Source organism: Macaca fascicularis, chromosome 16 (assembly GCF_037993035.2).
Source record: "Macaca fascicularis isolate 582-1 chromosome 16, T2T-MFA8v1.1".
NCBI classification, from domain to species: Eukaryota; Metazoa; Chordata; class Mammalia; order Primates; family Cercopithecidae; genus Macaca; species Macaca fascicularis.
In genome coordinates, this window is record NC_088390.1 from 41,278,317 (window position 1) to 41,300,138 (window position 21,822).

At 37.3% G+C, this 21,822-nt stretch overlaps 1 protein-coding gene across 14 annotated transcripts in view; it reads right to left on the reverse strand.

Moving 5' to 3' along the window:
- The window catches only part of CCT6B (chaperonin containing TCP1 subunit 6B), a 153,213-nt gene that overhangs the window by 112,057 nt on the left and 19,334 nt on the right, over positions 1-21,822 (reverse strand). For 2 of the 14 annotated variants that reach the window (XM_065531223.2, XM_065531222.2), the window contains exons 1-9: positions 21,582-21,819; positions 19,916-19,979; positions 18,889-19,023; positions 14,814-14,987; positions 11,985-12,088; positions 3,333-3,443; positions 3,021-3,180; positions 1,068-1,150; positions 150-246 (exon numbers count right to left, since the gene is read on the reverse strand). In XM_065531223.2, coding sequence (XP_065387295.1) covers positions 150-246; positions 1,068-1,150; positions 3,021-3,180; positions 3,333-3,443; positions 11,985-12,088; positions 14,814-14,987; positions 18,889-19,023; positions 19,916-19,979; positions 21,582-21,718 — 1,065 coding nt within the window. In that variant the 5' untranslated portion in view covers positions 21,719-21,819. Of the gene's footprint in view, positions 1-149; positions 247-1,067; positions 1,151-3,020; positions 3,181-3,332; positions 3,444-11,571; positions 12,089-14,813; positions 14,988-18,888; positions 19,024-19,915; positions 19,980-21,581; positions 21,820-21,822 lie in introns of those variants that run through there. The other 12 variants (XM_074018999.1, XM_045375148.3, XM_074019006.1 and 9 more) reach the window with 10 other exon arrangements.

Here is a 21,822-nt window from a genome sequence, read left to right on the forward strand (position 1 = left end):
CCAAACATTTAGGTAAATAAACTGTAAAATCTGTTCTGTGAATTAGATCTTAAAACACAAAACATGAAATAAAAGGTCAAGTAGTATCTTTCTTTTAAAAAAGGGGGCTTAGTATTCACTTTACAACCACTATTCACAGAAATACTCACTAACGTATACTCATACACAAGACCAGCATGTCCCAAGCAATCTACAGTGAGATCTTCAAAAGAATTCACAGCCATTCCACCACAAGCAAGAGAGAGTCTGAAATTACACATATGTCACCATAGCTTGATTATGGAAAATATAAATACTAATTTCTTAGAGGAAAAAAGATATTTAATGCAGAAGACTGCATTGTTACTGTATTGTATTGTTTTGGGTTTTTAATTGACAATAAAATTGTCTATATTCATCGAGTTCAACATGATGATGTTTTTAAATATGTATACACTGTGGAATGGCTAAATCAAGCTAATAAACATACTCATTGCCTATGTGAGGCTTGATTTAGCCATTTTTTGTGATAAGAACACTTAAAATCTGCATTTTTCAAGAATCCAACACATTGTGCATTCTTGGGTGGGTTTGCAAAAGATTTTTAAAAAGAACAATATATTGTTATTAACAATAGTTGCCATGTTGAACAATAGATCTCTTGAATTTATTCTTCCTAACTAACTGAAATTTTGTATCCTTTGACCCACATATCCCCAGTGCCCCTCCCCTCCCACTGCCCCAGCCCCTGGTAACTGCCATTCTACTATCTACTTCTATGAGTTCAACTTTTTTGGATTCCATATATAAAAGTGAGATCATGCTATATTATGTTGTATTGTTTTGTTTTTAAAATCTGTTTTAAAAAGATAAAAACTTTCCTTATACTTCAACAAAGTTCTGCAGTAGGTTAACAACCTTGCTTTTTGACAGTTCAATTATTTACTGAAACTAAAAACAAAATTTGGATTTTTTTATGCCACTGTTTTGTTCAACAACATTTACACATAAGCTAAAAGGAAAACACATGGGATAGTTTCCATTTACTCTGTTAAAAACTTAGGATATATAATTACCTGCAAGCTTACCTTTCCATATTTCTTCTTTTTGCTCTGCGAAGAGCTACTATTCCATGTTTTGCAAGAGTATCTAAGGAAAATGGATCAATTCCCTATAATCAAATTAATATAAAAATTATAAACAAGTTTTAAACCAGTATTTCTCAAACCTTTTGGTCTCAGCACTACTTTATTCTCTTAAAAATTATTAAGTACCCAAAGAGCTTTTGCTTATGTAAGCTCTATCTATAATATTTATCATATTACAAAAACTGATAAACTTGTAAAATATTTATTAATTCATTTAAATAATAAGCCCATTTCATGTTAATATACATAACATTTTAACTGAAAATTTACTACACTTTTGAAAACAAAAATATATATAGTGAGCTAGCAGTGGCATTACTTTACATTTTTGCAAATCTCTTCAATGTTTTTCATAGAAAACAACTGGATTCTCATATCTGATTCAGTATTCAGTTTGGAATGATATGTTATTTTGGTTCAAGTTTATGAAGAAAATCTGGCCCCACACAGATAAATATTGTAAAGGGAATAATATTTTAATAGCCTTTTCAGATAACTATGGAAATTCTTCTTTGATACTATACCAAAACTCAACAAGTAATAGTTTCTCAAAGGTTAGTTTCACTATGGAACCACAGCAACGAACTTTTCATACTATCTCACATTAAAACACGTTAGTGTAACTTGCACACTGAATGGATTATTCATCCAGGTATGATTTTATAAAAATCATGCATTTTTAGTCGAGTAGATAGATAGCATTAGTTCACTGAGTTAGGCAAAGTTTCCACATGTTGACACATTTCATGTATAACATGTTATGTTATACATGTAGAAACTGTGTCACGTTATACATGTGGAAACTTTGCCTAACTCAGTGAACAAAAACTCACTTTTGTTAATATCACCAATATTATCAGGAAAGTCTTTTAAGTATTGGAAAGCTGTCAAGTTCACATGGCAGATACAAGTTTTCCGAAATTCTAATTTTTGTTTAAAAGTTCAAATGTTATTGGCAACAAATACTGTCAGTTGTTTTAAGTCACAGAATTTCTTCATTCATTTTTGAGAGAAATCTACCAAATAGCCATATCTAGATAACGACAGTTTTTCTGTCAGTCATTCTTCCAGGTAAAAGTGGCATTCCATGAAAAAGTGTTTAGTTTACCTTGCAATTCAAACAATTACACAAGTGCTTTCCTTCAAGACAACCATCACATTTTGGTATGCAACAGAAGAGCTTTGTAGTTCCTAGCCCCATAATCCCAACACTTTAGGAGGCCAAGCCAAGAGGATCACTTGAGACCAGCCTGCACAACATGGCAACACCCAGTCTCTACGAAAAAACTTAAAAATTAGCCAGGCATGGTGATGCACATCTGTAGTCCTGGCTACTTGGGAAGCTGAGGCAGAAAGATCACTTGAGCCCAGAAGGTCAAGGCTGTAGTGAGCTGTAAGTGTGCCACTGCACTCCAGCTGGATGACAGAACAAGACCCTGTCTCAAAAAAAAAAAAAGAAAAAAAAAAAAAGAGTGCTTTGTGCATACTTCATATTTTGTCACACATAATAATAAAAGGATGAATATTTAAGATAAAATTTAATAAAATTAATAAGTTTTACCATTTCATCAAGACATTCTTAAATGATACTGCCTTTTCTTTTTCACTGCAAGTGTGTGGTGGTATGGCAATAAAGAATGCAATGACTACTAATATAGCTTGGTGCTACTGCTTCGATTTGTGCTAAAGTGCCAGCAGTTTTACATATTGCTTTTGCAGCATCATTGCAAATGTCAACACAATGTAAAAGGTGTGTTTATTATTATGAAAATAGTTTTTGACCTCACAGACTCTCTGAAAAAGTCTTAGGGATTCTTAGGGGTCCACAGACCACACTTCAAGAAATGCTTAAGAACTTTTACAAATAACTAAAATCTAAACTTTCTTTCTCACCTTTTGATTAATGATGACAAATCCTTTATTGGACTGAGCACAGACTTTGTCTTTCAGGTCTATTATTTTTTGTACTCTATCTTCAATAAATTTTCTTTCAGCTTTTACCAATTTCTCTTTCTCTTCTGCAGTCTTATAAAAGAAACCAGAGCTCACCTCTCTAAAAGATTAATAAAAACCAGCTAGTAAAGGCAGGAGAAAAAAGGAAAAAAGGTAGAAATAGTCTACACCAAATATCTGGAAGGAAAGAAAGATTTTAAAACACCTTTAGAAAAAAAATTTCAAAAGTTATAAAGAGAAAGTAACACGTACGTTTTTTCATATTCTAGTGAAACGTTGCAAATAAGGATAAATGCATCTTCTACTCGCTTCTTCATATCTGGATGACGGGCACCATGATCCAAAACTAATCCTTGGATCAACCTATTAAAAATATTAATGTTTCTTACTTTTAATATATACTCTAAAATTTGGTATAAAATTATCATTATAGTATTAAAGTTATACCAATACTTCCAGGACACACATTGTTTCCTTGTACCAATTTTAACAGTTTTTGATGTTTTTGTTTTTTGTTTTCAGAGATGAGGGTCTCGTTATGATGTCCAGGCTGGCCTCAACATCCAATCCTCCTGCCTCAGCCTCCCAAGTAGCTGGGACTAAAGGAGTGTGCCACCTCACCCACCTCCATGCATTGACTTTAAACCTAACATATAATTAGTAAAATTAGGAAAGAGAATCTACTTTAACAAAGTGTGACTATAAAGTCACAATAAAATGTCAAGCCAGAATTATTTTCTAAGTTATGTGATTAAAAAATATGACACAGCTTATCAAGTAATGAAAGGTATGTATACAATGAGTTTCTTAGGAACATTTATTCAAAATGATTATATGGAACAACTAAAAACTGTTAACCTAAATGTCCAACAATAGGGTATTATTCAGCAAATAATGACCCAACTGTTTGATGGTTATAAAAAGTATGTAATAACATGGAAAAATATGTATAGGGCTAGCTGATAAGCATAGAATGACAAATTGCTTATGAAGCATGACTATAACTGTTCTTTTTAAAAACAAACAACTTGGCATTAAAAAGAAAAACAATGGGAGGGACCTAAGAGTAGGGGTTATGCATAGGTAGTAGGAATATAGATGATTTGGAAAGGAGGTGTTTCTTCCTGTTTTCCAAATAATCTTTCAAGAGTCAATATTTTTATAACTTTATAAAATTCATTTACAAAACATTTAGGGGACGGAATTTCTACTCATGAATCCTTTATAACGAATTTTTGTTATATATTTTAAAAATATTTTGTAGTAGTTCAACATAATTATAAGGAAGTTTTCAAAATTTTACTTTAACTAGATTACTCCACCTCTTAACAGAATGTAAACATATCTAGGAAGAAACAAAAACACTATGTTCAACATTCCTCACTTTTCAAGCCTTCTTCACTTTCCTCCCTCCCTACTGTCAGGAAATGACATTGTTTCTTTGAGAAAATAGAAACATTGTCCCATTACTACTTCTACCAATCCACTTGCACTTGAACCTGAACCTCCTTCTACTATGAATGAGCTGTCCATGTTCCTCTCTATGGGTAACCTCTCTACTTGTGTACTGGACTCCATTTCCTTCTCTGTTCTTGCACTGGCCCCTAATCCCCCATATCAATTCTTCTCACCTAAAGGACCATTCTTACCAGCATACAAACTTGCAGTAACAATTCCTGTCATTAATACAAAAAATCCTTCTCCCTCAGCCCCATTCCCATATTCCCTTCTAGCTACTGCCCCATTTCTCTGTTCTCCTTTGTAGCTACACTTCTCTCAGTAACCATTCTCTCTTGAGCCCACCTTCAGTCTGACTTTTATTTCCACCTCTTTATTCAATCAGTTCTCATTAAAGCCACTAAAAAAGTAAATGTTTTCCAAATATAACAATCAACTCTCAACTCTCAGTAACAGCAATGTACTCAAACTTTCAGTAGCATATGACACAGCTGATTATTGTCTCCTTGCAATACTTTCTTCTTTTGACTTCTGGGGCACCACTCTCCCTTGGCTTTAATGCCTCATTGACTGCCCCCTTCTCAATCCCTTTTGCTGAATCCACCTCATATTCTCAAACTCTAAACATCCAACTTCCCAGGGATCATGCTTTAAACTTCCTTTACTATATTCACTTCCCAGATGGTCTCATTAACTCATGGCTTTAAGTCATTTATACACTAATGATTCTCAAATACATACTTCTAGGGCAGACCTCTATTCTGAACTCCAGACATCTCTCCAAATTCCTACTCAACATCTCCACATGGATGCCTAATAGGCATCTCAAACATAACATTCTCAAACTGAACTCTGGATTTATCTCCCCAAATCTGCTCCTCCTAGTCTTCTCCATCCCAAGAAACAGCACCTCCACTTTTCCTGCTGATCATGAAAAGGCCTAAGAGATATCCCTGACTGCTCTGTTTCTGTCATGTCCTATGTTGAACCCTCAACAAATCCTATTGCCCTTTCCTTCTAAGTACACCCTAATCCAAACCATTTTCATTTCTCACTTGTACTATACCAACATTCCTAATTGGTCTCTGGTTTCTGCCCTTGGCCCTCTTTTACCTCCCAATCAGCCATTTTGTATGTATTCCCCACACAAAATCCACAGATAACCTTCTGAAATATAAATCAAGAACTTGTTATCCTTAGCAATAGTAGGCTAACTGAGATCAATCCTACTATCAAAAACAACTAAACATGCTGGCTTAAAAGCAAAAAAACCTTAGCAACATTGAAGAGCTATGAGATAGTATATAATTACTAGGCCAAAACTGAAATAAAACAGAAACTCCAAAAGGTAAGCAGAGAACTGCAGGAACAGTAGGTTCTTTTATCTTAAAGTCATTTGACAATCCAGGCAAATCTGAAGTTTGGTTTCAATGTCTTCACAATGAGAAGAAAACAGAAAGCCCAGAGCTCATCCAAGGTGGAATGTCTTACAGGAGACCCTCTTCACATTAAGTTGGAACCACAAAGGCTACATACTCATGATTATCCAGAAGGAAGCCAGAAATAATCAGCCCTCACATGGACTTACAGTTGGAATTCAAGTCAAATGGATATTCCCAAAAACCTCAAACTGTGAATTTAATTTAAAGTAGTCCCTAGCTCCTTGAGGCAGCAAATGCAAATCCTCTCTGCAGAAAGGCAGCTTCATTCTAGGTCTCAAATTATTTCTACCAATACCTTTTTCAAGCACAATGAATGGCACATATGAAAACAAAGCATGATGAGTGAGAACCAGTAAAATACAATAAACACCAGAAAGGGACAAGTCAAAACTTTAGATATTATAATTATCAAACATTAACTATATGTTTAAAGAAAGAAAAAAGGGCAAGTTTGGAAAGATTTGCAAGGAATAGAACACCATAAAAAGTAACATGGCAGATTTAAGAAACAAATAGAACTTCTATAAATAGTAAATAAGGATATCCACACATATACACACAGATATAAAAAATTCAAGAAAACAACAGACATATATCCATATGTCTAATAAAAGAATATTGCAATGTTTATAGCAGCACTATTAATAATGGGCAAAAATTGCAAAGTACCTAAATGCCAATCAATAGCAGAATGAATAAACTGTGGTATATTAACACAAAAAAATACTAAATAGCAAAGAGAATGACCAATCTACTAATCACACAGAAATACAAATGAGTCTCACAAACAATGCTAAATGAAAAAGGTCAGAAACAAAGAATACCTACCTTATGATTCCTTATACAAGTATGAAACATATAACAATCTATGTGGTAGAAATTCAGATTACTCTAGAAGAAATATGGCTGAAAGGGAGCAAAAGAGGGGCTTTTAAGGTACTAGTAGTTCTGTTTCTTGTAAGAGTGCTGATTACACAGATATATTCAGAAAATTAATCAAGCCATGTTGTTATGATACTTGCATTTTTAGTGTGTATTACACTTCATTAGAAAGTTTATTTTTAAATCAAGGGATTTTAAAGTAGAAAAAATCAAGGGTTTTAAAGTAGAGTAGACATCGTTTAAGAGAAAATTGGGAAACAACAAAATATATCACTAGAAATTATCCAGAATGCAACACAAAAGACAACAAGACAAAAAGTACATAAAAAACTAAATTAAGAACATCAAGCATACATTTAGTTGGAGAAGGAGAAGGGATGAACAAAACAAATGCTTAAACAGATAATAGATGGAAATTTTCCAGAATCAGATAAAAACAATAACACTCAAAAACCCAGAAAATGTCAACCAGAATAAACAAAAAGAAATCCATACCTAGCTACATCATAGTAAAGGTATACAATACCAAAGAAAAATATCTTAAAATCACCTAGGTAAATAAAGGACTCATGGCTAATATCTGTACAGCAATAATGAAAGCTAGAAAACAATAGAACAATATCTTCAATCAGCTGAAAGAAACTAACTGCCAACCTAGTAAACACACAATGAAAGTATCAAAGAATAAAGCTAAAGGCATTTTCAGGCAAAGAAAAACTGAAAGTATACCTCCAACAAACTATCACTAAGGAAAATCTATAGGATGAACTTTAGGCAGAAGAAAAGCAATCCCAAATGGAAGGCTGAGATGCAAAAAGCTACACAGATGGCTGGGCACGGTGGCTCACACCTGTAATCCCAGCACTTTGGGAGGCCGAGGCAGGTGGATTGCTTGAAGTCAGGAGTTCAAGACCAGCCTGGCCAACATGGTGAAACCCCATCTCTACTAAAATACAAAAAATTAGCTAGGCGTGGTGGTGCATGTCTGTTGTCCCAGCCACTTGGGAGGCTGAGGGAATCACTTGAACCTGGGAGGCAGAAGTTGCAGTGAGCCAAGATCAAGCCACTGCACTCCAGCCTGGTGACAGAGTGACACTCCGTCTCAAAAAAGAAAAAAATAAATAAATAAGTAAGGATAAGTAGAAAGTATAAAACAAGATGGCAAACTTTTTAATTTGCTTTTTTAAAAATTTTAATAGCTTTTTGGGGAACACGTGGTGTTTGGTTACATAAAATAAGTTCTTTAGTGGTGATTTCTGAGATTTTGGTGCACCCATCACCCGAGCAGTGTACACTGTACCCAAAGTCAAGTCTTTTATCCCTCATCATCCTCCCACCCTTTCCCCCGGGTCCCCAAAGTCCACTGTTAAGATGGTAAATTTTAAATCAAATATATCCATAACTGTATTAAACATAAAGGATTAAATGCTCCTGTTAATAAAGATTATCAGATTTAATATTTTAATCTACCTATATGACACAAAAATCATGTAAAGAGAGAAACAGTGAAAGTAAAAACATACACAAAGATATGACAGGCAAATACTAATTAAAAGAAAACTGGGCTGGGCACAGTGGCTCATGCCTATAATCCCAGCACTTTGGGAGGCCGAGGAGGGTGGATCACTTGAGGTCAAGAGTTTGAGACCAGCCTGACCAACATGGTGAAACCCCATCTCTGATAAAAATACAAAATTAGCTGAGTGTGGTGGCACATGCCTGTAATACCAGTTACTTGGGAGGCTAAGGCAGGAGAATCACTTGAACCCAGAGAAGGCAGAGATTGCAGTGAGCCAAGATCGCACCACTGCACTCCAGCCTGGGTAACAAGAGCAAAACTTCAACTCAAAAAAAAAAAAAAAAAACCCAGATGGACCTGGCATGGTGGCTCATGCTGTAATCACAGCACTATGGGAGGCCGAGGCAGGTGGTGGATCCCTTGAGTTCAGGAGTTTGAGACCAGCCTGGGCAACATGGCATAATCCTGTCTTGACACAAAATACAAAAATTAGCCAGACATGGTGGCATATATCTGTGGTCCCAGCTACTCAAGAGGCTAAGGTGGGAGGATCACTGGAGCCCAGGTGGTCAAGGCTGCAGTGAGCCATAATTGTGCCACTGCCCTCCAGCCTGGGTGACAGAGTAAGACCCTGTATCAGAAAAAAAAAAAAAAAAGGAAAGGGAAGGAAAGGCCAAAGGCAAAAGGCAAAAAGGCAAAAGGCAAGGCAAAGCAAAGCAAAGCCAGGCACGGTGGCTCACGCCCACAATCCCAGCACTTTGGGAGGCAGAGGTGGGTGGATCACCTGAGGTCGGGAGTTCAAGACCAGCTGGACCAACATGGAGAAACCCCGTCTCCACTAAAAAAAAAAAAAAAAAAATACAAAATTAGCTGGGCATGGTGGCACATGCCTATAATCCCAGCTACTTGGGAGGCTGAGGCAGAAGAATCGCTTGAACCCAGGAGGCAGAGGTTGCGGTGAGCCAAGATCACACCGTTGCACTCCAGCCTAGGCAATAAGAGCGAAACATTATCTAAAAAAAAAAGAAAGGAAAGGAAGGAAAGGGAGGGAGGGAGGGAGGAAGAGAGGGAGGGAGGGAGGAAGGAAGGAAAGAGAGAGAGAAAGGAAGGAAGGAAGGAGGGAAGGAAGGAAGGAGGGAAGGAAGGAAGGAGGGAAGGAAGGAAGGAGGGAAGGAAGGAGGGAAGGAAGGCAGGCAGGCAGGCAGGCAAGCTGGTACAACAGCTTTTAACATGTAAAGATTTTTTAAATATAATTATCAATATCAGATACATTATACTTTTAAAGATATTACTAGAAAAAAGTTGCTTCGTATCAGTACAAAAGTTCAATGCCCCAGGAAATATGTAATAGTTTAAAAACTATGCATCTAAAAAGATTGTCTCAAGATATATAAAGCAAAACTCTCAAAACTAATTTTTATTCAGTTTTATTCAGTTTACTCAAAACTAAAGTAAAATATAAACAGGTGCACAATAATATTGAAAGATATTAATACATTTCACTCGGTAATTGACAGAATAAGCAGTCAAAACATCAATAAGGATATAGAAGTTCTGAACAACAGGATTAACAGGATACCTTGATCTTAATGGACGTGTATATAAAATTGTACCTACCAACTGCAGCATACATTCCTTTCAAGTACACGAAACATTAACATAACAAAAGCTGACTATACACTGAGCCATAAAGCAAGTGTCAACAAATTTCAAAGGAGCAAAAATCTCATAGAGCATATTCTCTGACCATAACGTAATTAAGCTAGGTATCAGTAATAACTAAAATTTCCCCATGTTAAGAAGCACACTTCTAGTTGAAATTAGAAAACATTTTAAACTGAATAAAAATTATGATTACATATCAAAACTTGAAGGATGCAGCTGAATAATACTTTGAGAAAAATGTAAGGTTTTAAGTACTGTATTCAAAAGCAGGAGACTGAAAATTAATAACCTAAGTAGCTATCACAATAAAACAGAAGCAGCAAAAAAGTCCCCACAAAATTCCAAAAAAGCAAATTAATAATAAAGAGAAAGACACTGTGAAACAAAAACAAACCTCTGGGAAAAAATTATCAAAAAAAGGAAAGGAAGGCATAAATAACACCAGAAATAAATGGTGATACCACTATAGATCCTGCAAACAGGATCCTTATAAAAATTGTATGCCTATAAGAATATTTATGAACATTTTATACCAAAAATTTCAGAGTTAAACAAAATGGACACATTTCTTAGAAAACGTTACTTACCAAAATGATTCAAAAAATAAGTAGAAAACCTAACTAGTCCTATAGCCATTAAGAAAATTGCATGAGTGGGGCGGTGAGCGGTGGCTCACACCTGTAATCCTAGCACTTTGGACCGTGGAGGCAGGTGGATCACGAGGTCAGGAGTTCGAGACCAGCCGGACCAACATGGTGAAGCCTGTCTCTACTAAAATATGAAAACATAGCCGGGTGTGGTGCCACGCACCTGTAGTCCCAGCTACTCAGGAGGCTGAGGCAGGGAAATCACTTGAACCCAATAGGTGGAGGCTGCAGTGAGCTGAGATCACGCCATTGCACTCCAGCCTGGGAGACAGAGTGAGACTCCATCTCAAAAAAAAAAAATAAGAGAAGAAAAAAAGAAAATTGCATGAGTAATCAAAAATCTTCCCTTTTCCAAAATAATTATCAAGGTGAAAAACAATGAGAGAAAGAAAGAACCTACAAATTAACAGAGACTTAAAAAGAGGTATCACCTAAGTGCAGTATACAGACTGTGTGTAGATCTTAATCCAAACAAAACTGAAAAAAATCTGAGACAACTCTTAGACAAATTAGACTATAAACTGGAAATGTGGTGGTATTAATGAGTTATTAATTTTTTAACGTGTTATCATGTTTTGTGGATGTATTAGGTAAAAGCAGGGGGTTTATGTTTTATGGATTACATGATATTTAGAGGTGGTATATGATGTCTGAATTTGCTTCAAAATAATCCAGGGTGGCAGGGGGAAAGAGGGAGGGGTATGGTTGAAATAAGATTGCTTCATATATTGGAAATTGATAAAGATAGCTAACAGGTATGTAGAAGTTCCCTATTCTGTTCTCTCTATATATGTTCACAATTTTCTATAATACGAAGTTTTAAAACAGTAAATCCAAAATCAACAAGGTACTCCATAATCTGGCCCCTTTTGCCTCACCTCCTCTCCCTGTGCTCCAGGCACACTGTAACAACCCAGTCACACTTCTGCCTCAGGACCTCTTCAGAGGTCATTCCTTCTGCTTAGAACCCTCCTGCTCCAGATGTGCACATGGCTAGCTGCCTTGTTTCTTCAGAGACCTCTTAGCTCTTTAGGTTCTTATCAGAGTGGCCTTCCCTGTCCACTATAAAATAACACACATGATTTTTTTTTTCTATTTAAATTAGAAACATAAGCTTCTTTGGGAAAGAAATTCTGTTCTGTTTACTCTTCATTCCCATCACCCAGAGCAGTGACTTAATATATGTTGAATGAATATATTTATGTTGAATAAAAGTAAGTAATAAATTTAACAAAAGAATATCTTTAAAAAATTCTAGAACCCATATGTTGTCAAAGCTTATGTAATTTACTTTGTATCTGTTCCTAATTTATGCTTCATCTCCATGATTTCTACCATGAAGAGATCAATAGGGTAACCTGGTCTTCTAACAGCCAAAACAGAATCCACCACAGCCTGAAAGAGAAGTGAATGAGAACAGTAAGTTATTTGGACTACTAAAATAAACCAATGGCCCAAACAATCTATCACCAGACTAAGGAGATAAAAGCCTTCAGGATTCAAAACATAGGGCAAGACCAATATGTGCCACTTTATTATGGACACTAATAATAATCAATGCCAACAGACACTTTAGAGTCTAAAGAAACTTCAGAGATCTTTAGGTCAAAACCTTTTATTTTATACACAAGGCAACTGAGATAAGACCTTAAGAAGTTACAGTTTGTAAATAAGATCTAACAGCTAGTAACAGGGCCAGGACTAGAATTCAGGGCTCCTTAACTGCCAAGTGACTACTCTTTCTATCATACCAAGACTATCCAAACTTTTCCACCAAAGGGCACCTTAATGGAAAAGAAGGAAATATAATCTAAAGTAATAGTTCCAATTTGCTGGCTATAATAACAGGAAATTTTAAAGTATCATGTTTGATCATGAAGTTTCCATGTCATCCCATAATATGTTTATCTCAATGTAAAAATAATGTTTTCCCCAAAAATTGTAAAGTAAAATTGACACTTCAAAAAGATACATCTCATTTATTCTGACACATATGACCAGGGATATACAATTTAAGAAGCATAGCACAACACACCTTATTGCTTAGCTCAGAAAATGATATAAAAATAATAAATAACTGCAGAAATTAAGAGGTCAAGTTATAACTACCCTAAAATATACATAAAGCAGAAAAAAATGGTATATTAGAACACTTTGCCTAATATTTTAGGCAAATTTTAGGTAACATAATATTTTATTTTAGAGGCAAATAACAAGTAAGACAAAGGCCATTGGATAGTGAGAATATCGGTGTTTCTGTAACTCTAAAACAGAATGGGTGCCCTAGCAGCATGAAGATTTTGGGCCATTTAAGTACTCTAACAGCAAAAAACACAGCAGAGCCTTTCTTCTGACTCTGCTCATCAAGAAATTGTCTGATCTTAATCTGATTTCCCAAGTTGGTTTTTTTAATGGTAAGGAGAATCGACCAGAAACAACTCAGGTATTCCAGTACATTTGGCATTTGTAGTTCTCAAAGTAAATTATTAAGATAATATTCTGCTTTGTATGTCAATGTCTTATGAATTTGTTTCCTAAGAATTTATCATTCCTGGTAAACAAATATATTCAAGTTTCAGAAACTACAAAGCTGAGAAACAATAAGGATATCAAATCATTGCCACCTGATAAAAGCCTTCCCAAAATATACAGCCAATCTTATCTTTATATAAAATACATTTTTTTTTTTGGTTTTCTTTTTTTTTTTTTGAGACAAAGTTTCACTCTGTCACCCAGGCTAGAGTGCAGTGGCATAATCTCGGCTCACTGCAAACTCCCCCTCCCTCCCGGAGTGAGTCTCCTGCTTTAGCCTCCCAAGTAGCTGGGATTACAGATGCCTGCTACCATGCCCAGCTAATTTATGTATTTTGAGTAGAGACAGGATTTTACCATGTTGGCCAGGTTGGTCTCAAACTCCTGACCTCAGGTGGTCTCCCCACCTTGGCCTCCTAAATTGCTGGGATTACAAGCGTGAGCCACCATGCCCGGCCTATATGGTATATATTCTATCTTTAGAAATAAACAAAACACTGGCCAGATGTGGTGGCCCATGCCTGTAATCCCAGCACTTTGGAAGCCCCAGGTGGGTGGATCATTTGAGGTCAGGAGTTCAAGACAAGCTTTGGTAACATAGTGAGACCCCCATCTCTACTAAAAATACAGAAATTAGCTGGGCGTGGTGGTACGTGCCTGTAATCCCAGCTACCTGGGAGCCTGAGGTAGGACAATCACTTGAACCTGGGAGACGGGGGTTGCAACGAGCCAAGATCATGCCACCGCACTCCAGCCTGGGTGACAGAGTAAGACTCTGTCTCAAAAAAATTAATAAGTAAAAGAAATAAACTACACAAGTATACATTTCCAAGATGTGAATATTAATATATTAATATATCACATCACTCACATTCCATTATATTGGTAACCTTATCTACAAGGTACACTGCTAAAAATACTATCTCATGCGTCACCTCACATAATAAAATATGGACCTCTAGGTTTAAAAAGACCAGTATACTATTCAAGAGCTTCCACAGGAGATGATCTGCAGGCAGTGAAACCTCTCCCAACTATCAAGTCACATTAAAAAAAAAAAAAAGACCTAGTATGAGGCCGGGCGCGGTGGCTCACACCTGTAATCCCAGCACTTTGGGAGGCCAAGGTGGGCAGATCACTTGAGGTCAGGAGTTGGAGACCAGCCTGACCAACATGGTGAAACCTGCTCTCTACTAAAAATACAAACATTAGTTGGGCATGGTGGCACATGCCTGTAATCCCAGCTACAGGCATTAGCTGGGAGGCTGAGGCAGGAGAATCGCTGGAACCTGGGAGGTGGAGATTGCAGTAAGCCAAGATCATGCCACTGCACTCCAGCCTCGGCAACAGAGTGAGACTCTGTCACACACACACACAAAAAAGGCCTAGTATGATACTTCTGAAAATTACAAATACTGTTCTCACCAGTCAAATCTAATCTACAGTTAGGCCTATACAATAACTGTCTGTCTTCCGTATTTTATGTCCAAAAAACCACATGCAATCCTTGATTATCTTACAGAAAAAATAAAAATATCACCATGCGCTAGGCTATATTTATTCTGAATGCAAAAGTTTAATAACATACCTCTGTTAACACATCAGCCAGTTCAGCATGAACTTTAGTTCGTAATGATGTTCTAGCTACATCTAAGAGGATTTTTCTTTTCATCTCCTTTGTCACTTTAACTTCCTCCAAAACTTCAAGTGCTTTTATCTTTGCAGCTTCAAATCCTTCAGTTATTATTCTAGGGTGCAGGCCCTGTTACATCAACGTAAAATTATAAATTATAAAATAAGTCATCCAATGTAAAAGTAACCAACCTGTCTGATTAATATATTATGCCCAAAAACAGTTACTCACATTATTGCCATGATATATAAGTGTACATAATCTATAAGTCATTTTAGTGCTTCATACTTGAAATAATCTCAAACTTACAGTAAAGCTTCAAGTCTAGTACAAAAAATTACAAAAGTCCTTTTTATTTCCAAAAATTTTGACTACATTGTTGGCATGTGGTGCCCTTCTGAATGGGCACACACAAAAATATTCTTTTCAATGCAGAGGAAAAGAACCACCACTGAATTGGGGAAAAGTGGCAGACAGAACACTGTGGTGTCTACCACTTCACCAAGTGATCAAAGTTAACATCACAGTAATGAGAGAGACAGGCATTACATGCCTGCTGATATGATGCATTCAGCAGAACACAACACTTCTGTGGTATTCCTGCCAACAATCTATAACCTAAGTTTAATTGAGGAAATAGGCAAATCCACATTGAGGGACTTTCTACAAAATAACTGGCTGGTACTCCTTAAAAGTAGCAATATCATGAAGCATAAAAGGCACCTCAGGAACTAGTCTAGCTTAAAGGATACTAAAGGAACACAACAACTGAATGCAATGCATGAACTTAGATCTTTTTTTTCTATAAAGAACACTATTAATACAAATGGTGAAATTTGAATGGAATGCAGATTAGATAATACTAATGTATCAATGTGTTACTGTTATTAATTTCCTGGTTTTTATAACTATACTGCAATTATATAATTCCCTGGTTTTAAGAAACATACACTAAAATATTTAGATCACGTCTGCAACATAGAGTTTAAAAAGAATATGTACACTGATACTAAGGAAGAGAACAGGGCAGGCAGAGAATGAGAGAAAAGAAAATAAGAATCTGTGTAAAAAGTATACAGGAATTCTTTGTAGTGTGCTTGCAACTTTTCTATAGGTCTAAAATTATGACAAAATATTTTTAATAGTATTTTTTGTTCCATAAAATAATACACAAACTTGTAAAAGCTAGCACTTGGTCTAATTCATTCCCTTACTTCTTTTCTTTACATCAATCCTATAATAATCTTTAAAAGTTGACATTGAGTATTTGTGCTGGACATGACTAAGACTTTTACACGAGTTATTTAATTCTCTAGCCACACTATGAAGTGGGTATTATTATTTTTCCTGTTTCACAGATAAGAAGACCGAGGCTTAAAGGGATAATGTAATTTGCCTTAGATGACCAAGATAATAAGAAGTGAAACCAGGTTGTTTAAACCCATGAGACGTGACTCTAGAGGCTATGTTATTAACCATTTTCATAAATGTCTTCAAGCTAGGACCCCACAATCTTTCATCCAGATTACTATGAAAACCTCTGGTCTAGACTCCCTTAAAACCATCCCCCAAATATTTAAAATGCCAATCTGACCATATCAGTCATTAGTATGTTTCTATGTTTGGTATGTAATACCACTGGATGAAGTCTAAGCTTGTTGGTTAGCATACTATATGCCCTCTGTGATCTGGCTCCCACTTCCCTCTCCAGCCTCTTCTCCACTACTGTTCACATCCCTTGAAATTCCAGCAACATCAAAATGCCTGTAGCTTCATACAACACCATGTTGTTTGTCTTCTCTGTGACTTTGCTTATGTTGTTCCTTCTGCCTGCAAAGCCATTCTCCTCAACCCTCGCTTTTTTGTCTGGTTCACTTCTCCTCATCCTGAAGATTTAGGTCAGGTCTTACTTCCTCCAGAGAGTTCTTCCTGACTGCTTCAGGCTGGTTTAGGATGTCCCTCCAGCCTCAGTGATTCTATCACATACTGTGCCCAGCTCTATCACTGTACGGTCACAGAGTTTCATAATGTCTGTTAGCATCTCACCCTTGCCAAACTCCTTTCTTCCTAACCCAACCCTAATTTGGTTTGGGTTTCCCTCTCCCACTTGTGCTTTGGAGAAAGCTGATCTTATCCCCAGCTCAAGGAGTAGATCCTGATTAGTCTAAGTCAATTCCCATAAAAACTGTTACTGGCTTGGGATGGACATAATACTAAAGTTGGCCCAATCATACCAAAGAAAAGCCTCCTGAATGGCTTTATCTTGCCCTCTGCCTACTTTCCTCTGACAGTCTTTCTTCTCTCTCCTCTGTCCTGTCCTCTCTCTTCTCTCTCTCTCTCTTTTAGAGACTGAGTCTCACTCTGTCACCCAGGCTGGAGTACACTGGTACGATCATGGCTTACTGCAGCCTGCACCTCCTGGGTTCAGGCAGTCCTCTTGCCTCAGCTCCCTAAGTAGCTAGGACCACATGCGGAATGCCATCAAGCCTAATTTTTTTTATTATTTCTAAAGACGGGGTCTCACTATGTTGCCCAGACTGGTCTCAAATTCCTGGGCTCAAGTGATCCTCCTGCCTCAGCCTCCCAAAGTGCTGGGATTACAAGCATGAGCCATTGTGCCCAGCCAGTCTTACCTTTTTTTTTTTTTTTTTTGAGATGGAGTTTCACTCTTATTGCCCAGGTTAGAGTGCAATGGCACAATCTCGGCTTACTGCAACCTCCGCCTGCTGGGTTCAAGCGATTTTCCTGCCTCAGCCTCCTGAGTAGCTGGGATTACAGGCATGCGCCACCACACCCGGCTAATTTTGTATTTTTAGTAGAGATGAGGTTTCTCCATGTTGGTCAGGCTGGTCTCAAACTCCCGACCTCAGGTGATCCACCCACCTCAGCCTCCCAAAGTGCTGGGATTACAGGCTTGAGCCACCGCGCCCGGCCTCTTACTTTCCAGATGGAAATACTCTTAGGATGAAACAACACTGTGAGTGGAAGAGCTAAGAGACAAAGAATCTGTGTACTTGAAGACTGAATTTTATGACCAGACAGTCTGCCTCATCTCTCCATTTTCTATTATGGGAGATAATCATTTCCTTATTGTTCAAGTGAGTTTCAGTCAAGTTGTTTACAGCCAAAAGCATCCTAAGTTGCAAGTACTGAATTAATAGAAAATTCCCAATACTAAACGAAACACAGAGAATCATTTCTGACAAGGTTATGCTTTGCTGAAATGGTCCCTGAAAGACAGAAAAAGTTCAGATACGGAGAAAAGAGATACTTAATTAGAGAAAGGTAGAAACGTACATGATGTTTTCAGAGGCCAGTGAATGGTGGACTCTGGCTGAAGTAGATGATTTATAAAGAAAAATGAAACTAGAAAGGAAGGTAAATTCACAATAAAGAAAACCTTCAATAATTTTTCTCCAGTTGTTTTACAAGGGTGCATAATTTGGTTTCAACTTTATCTATGGTGTTTTACTTTCTTAATTACCCATGGATACATGGGTAATTTTTTACTTTTTTTATGTCTCTTAAATATTTCATTTTTAAAAGAGGTATATAACTCCAATAAAAGGCAGTATTTTGGCCAACAAAGTTCATTATTATTTCCATTTATAATTGTCCAAGAATATCTTAATTAAAATTAACTGTCTAGGCCAGGCGTGATGGCTTATGTCTGTAATCCCAGCACTCTGGGAAGCCAAGGCTGGTGGATCACCTGAGGTCAGGAGCTCGAGACCAGGCTGGCCATGATAGTGAAACCCTGTCTCTAATAAAAATACAAAAATTAGCCGGGCATGGTGGCTTATAATCTCAGCTACTCGGGAAGCTGAAGCACGAGAATCTGGGAGGCGCAGGTTGCAATGAGTCGAGATCCTGTCACCGCACTCTAGCCTGGGTGACACAGTGAGACTCCGTCTCAAAATAAATAGTTAATTAATAAAACAAAAATAACATCTAAAATGCAATCATTTTACTAGTTAAAAAAATAACTTGCCATTCAAAATAACATATAAACTCTGTGAAATTCTAATACCTCAGAAATGTACAGATCAGCTTGTTTTAATAACTCTCCAATAATTAGAACATTTGAAGTAGTACCATCTCCTGTGACGTCATCCTGAGCTGTTGCTACTTTTGCTATCAAGGAAGCTGTTGGATGTTGAATTTGCTGGAAAAAGCAAGCAACAGATTTAAAAAGAGGATGAGATAAGAAAGTAGGTCACCAAAAACAAGATAACCTAGGGGTCAGCAGTAAAATTAAAAAATGAAATAAGCTTCATTCTACAAGTTTACAAGTTTTGTAATATCAATACCTAAATGTCAAGTCCAAAATTTTAAAAGTGACAGGTAATGAGGTCTGAAGATTTCATAAGTCTTTGCTTCAGAATGCAATGACATTTCTACAATAAGATTAAATCCTTCAATCTCAAAATGAATACATTTATTAAACTTGCAAAGGATATTTTTATTTTTCCATAATTACAAAGAACATAAGGCAGTACCCTAAAAGATATTATTAATTTATAAGTATGTCTAAGTATACAACATATGTATAAGTATACAAAGACTTGGAAAGAGCCAGAAAAAAAAACTCTTTTTTTTTTTTTTTTTTTTGAGACAGTGTTTCACTCTGTCACCCAGGCTGGAGTGCAGTGGCACGATCTCAAGTTCACTGCAGCCTTGGCCTCCTGGGCTCAAGAGATCCTCTTACCTCAGCCTCCTGAGTAGCTGGGACTACTACAGGCACATGCTACTACACTGAGCAAATTTCTTTTCTTTTTTTTTTTTTTTTGTAGAGACGGGTTTCACCAAGCCTGGTCTTGAACTCCTGGGCTCAAGCAATTTGGCCACCTCAGCCTCCCAAAGTGTTGGGATTACAGGAGTGAGTTACCACACCTGGCCAAAAAAAATTTTTTTATTGAAGTCTAATTCAACAAGCATATCTCAAGACTCAAGACTGCAGTATTTAGCTGACAGCCTTGGCTTACAGATACACAAGTTCTACTATGCTCCTAATTAAGGCTTATTAAGGTTTATTAAAGTCAGCAGCATCAGCTCACCATCTCTTGGAGCAGCACATTGCCATCTTTGGTGAGTTTGATGTCACCTGCACCAGAAACAAGCCTGTTCAGAGAACAACGATATTAACTTCATGTGGTAGGAAGACACTCCCAGTGCTTGCCATCCCATTATCCTCAACAGAGGGAACTGGGCTTGGAAAACTACTGTACCATGGGAATATGCCATGGTAATTACCACCATTTGCAGCTCACAGAATCATTTCTCCCCAGATGGACAGCTTATGGCAATTTCATTCCAAATGGACCATGTACAGATTTAAAGATAAAAGCAGTTGATGAGTTATGAAAAGTGGTTTGGTCAAAGAATACTTGAAAGTCTACAAAGCACAAATTTGCAAATTTCCTGCAGGTTTTTATTTTGGTGAACGTTTTCATTCAGTCAGTCACTCTAGTTTCCCTCATCCCTGCATTTATTAGATCACCAAGTTCTATCAATTCTACTACCTAAATATCTCTTGAATCTGCCCCCTTCTCTCCATCTCCACTGTTATCATCTCTACCTTGGATAGCATCCAGTTATCTCCAAACTAAAATACACCCTCCACACATTTTTCTTTCTAAAAGGCAACGTGATTCAGTCAGTTCCCTGATCAAAAGTCCTCCAATGATTTTTATGTTTTTCATCATTTTCAAGTTAAAATCCAAACACAGCAGACACTTGACCTTTCTCAATCTGGTTTATGTCTCCCTTCCCTGACTCATCTACTTTCCCACAAGCAAATCTTCTGGTTCCCTTAATACACCATGTTTTGTTTTTTCTATTGGATTTGCACCATTGGTCTTTCTTATTCCTGAAATTACTCTGCCCAGAAGGCCTTTACTCCCTCTTCCAACCCAAGACTCTGATCAAACATCATTTAAGATGCTTGTCCTTCTGCCATCAGTAATTATTCCCTTTCCTCAGCATAATCATATGCATCTATATATAATTAGCACATCCTACTCTACCACATCCGTCTCTACCACATCTCCTTAAGAACAGAAACTGTATCTTGATCATTTCTGTGTCCCAGCAACTAGTACCTAAGTGACTTATTTTACCATTAATATTAATTTATTTTGTTCATTACTATGAGGATGTGTCTCTCCTCTTATACCCTTTTTTCCTCACTGGTCTCTTTTCCTCACTCTTGTCTAGAGAAAACGGTGCTTAATATATACTGAAAAGATGAATAGATATGAAGAACCACAGACACAGGGTATTAAGTAGAAATTGGATTTGACCTCATGCCCTCCTGGCTCCAAAGCCTGTGCCCTCTCCACTACAATACATTGCCACACAAAATACAAAACTAACTACTTGTTGAATTTATGGACTAAAGGTATACAGTCTTAAAGAGCAGAGAAGTTAAATGCTTTATGTTTCCAATAAGACACTAAATTAACTGACTTTCTAACTGCATATGAACCTTGACGAAAAGTAGGGTGTCGGGGGAGCGTCACAATTTCACTCCTGGGGCCTTCTAGGGGAGGCTTTTCTCCTCCACCTGCACCAGGCGAGAAATACCCTCAGGACAGGGATGAGAATGAGGGAAATCAAGCTCGCAAGAACATCCACAGCGCTCCACGGACGCCTGCCCCAGAGGGCTCCAGGACACCCAACAAGCCCCCGGCCGCCTAACGGCCGCTCCAACCGCCGTCTCACATTTTCATGGTGCCTTTAGGACCCAAGTTGGTCCGCAGCACATCCTGCAACCCTCGGGCGGCGCATATATTGACAGACAAAGCTGCCTGGGCCCGCGCCACCTCAGCCTTGGAGTTGACGGCCTTTATCGCAGCCATAGCCTAATCGTTCACAGGAAAAAAAAAAAAAAAAAGCCTTAGTCGCGATTCTGAGCAAAAACGACAACGCTACGCCACGCTCTCTTGAACCTCGGCCAATCATC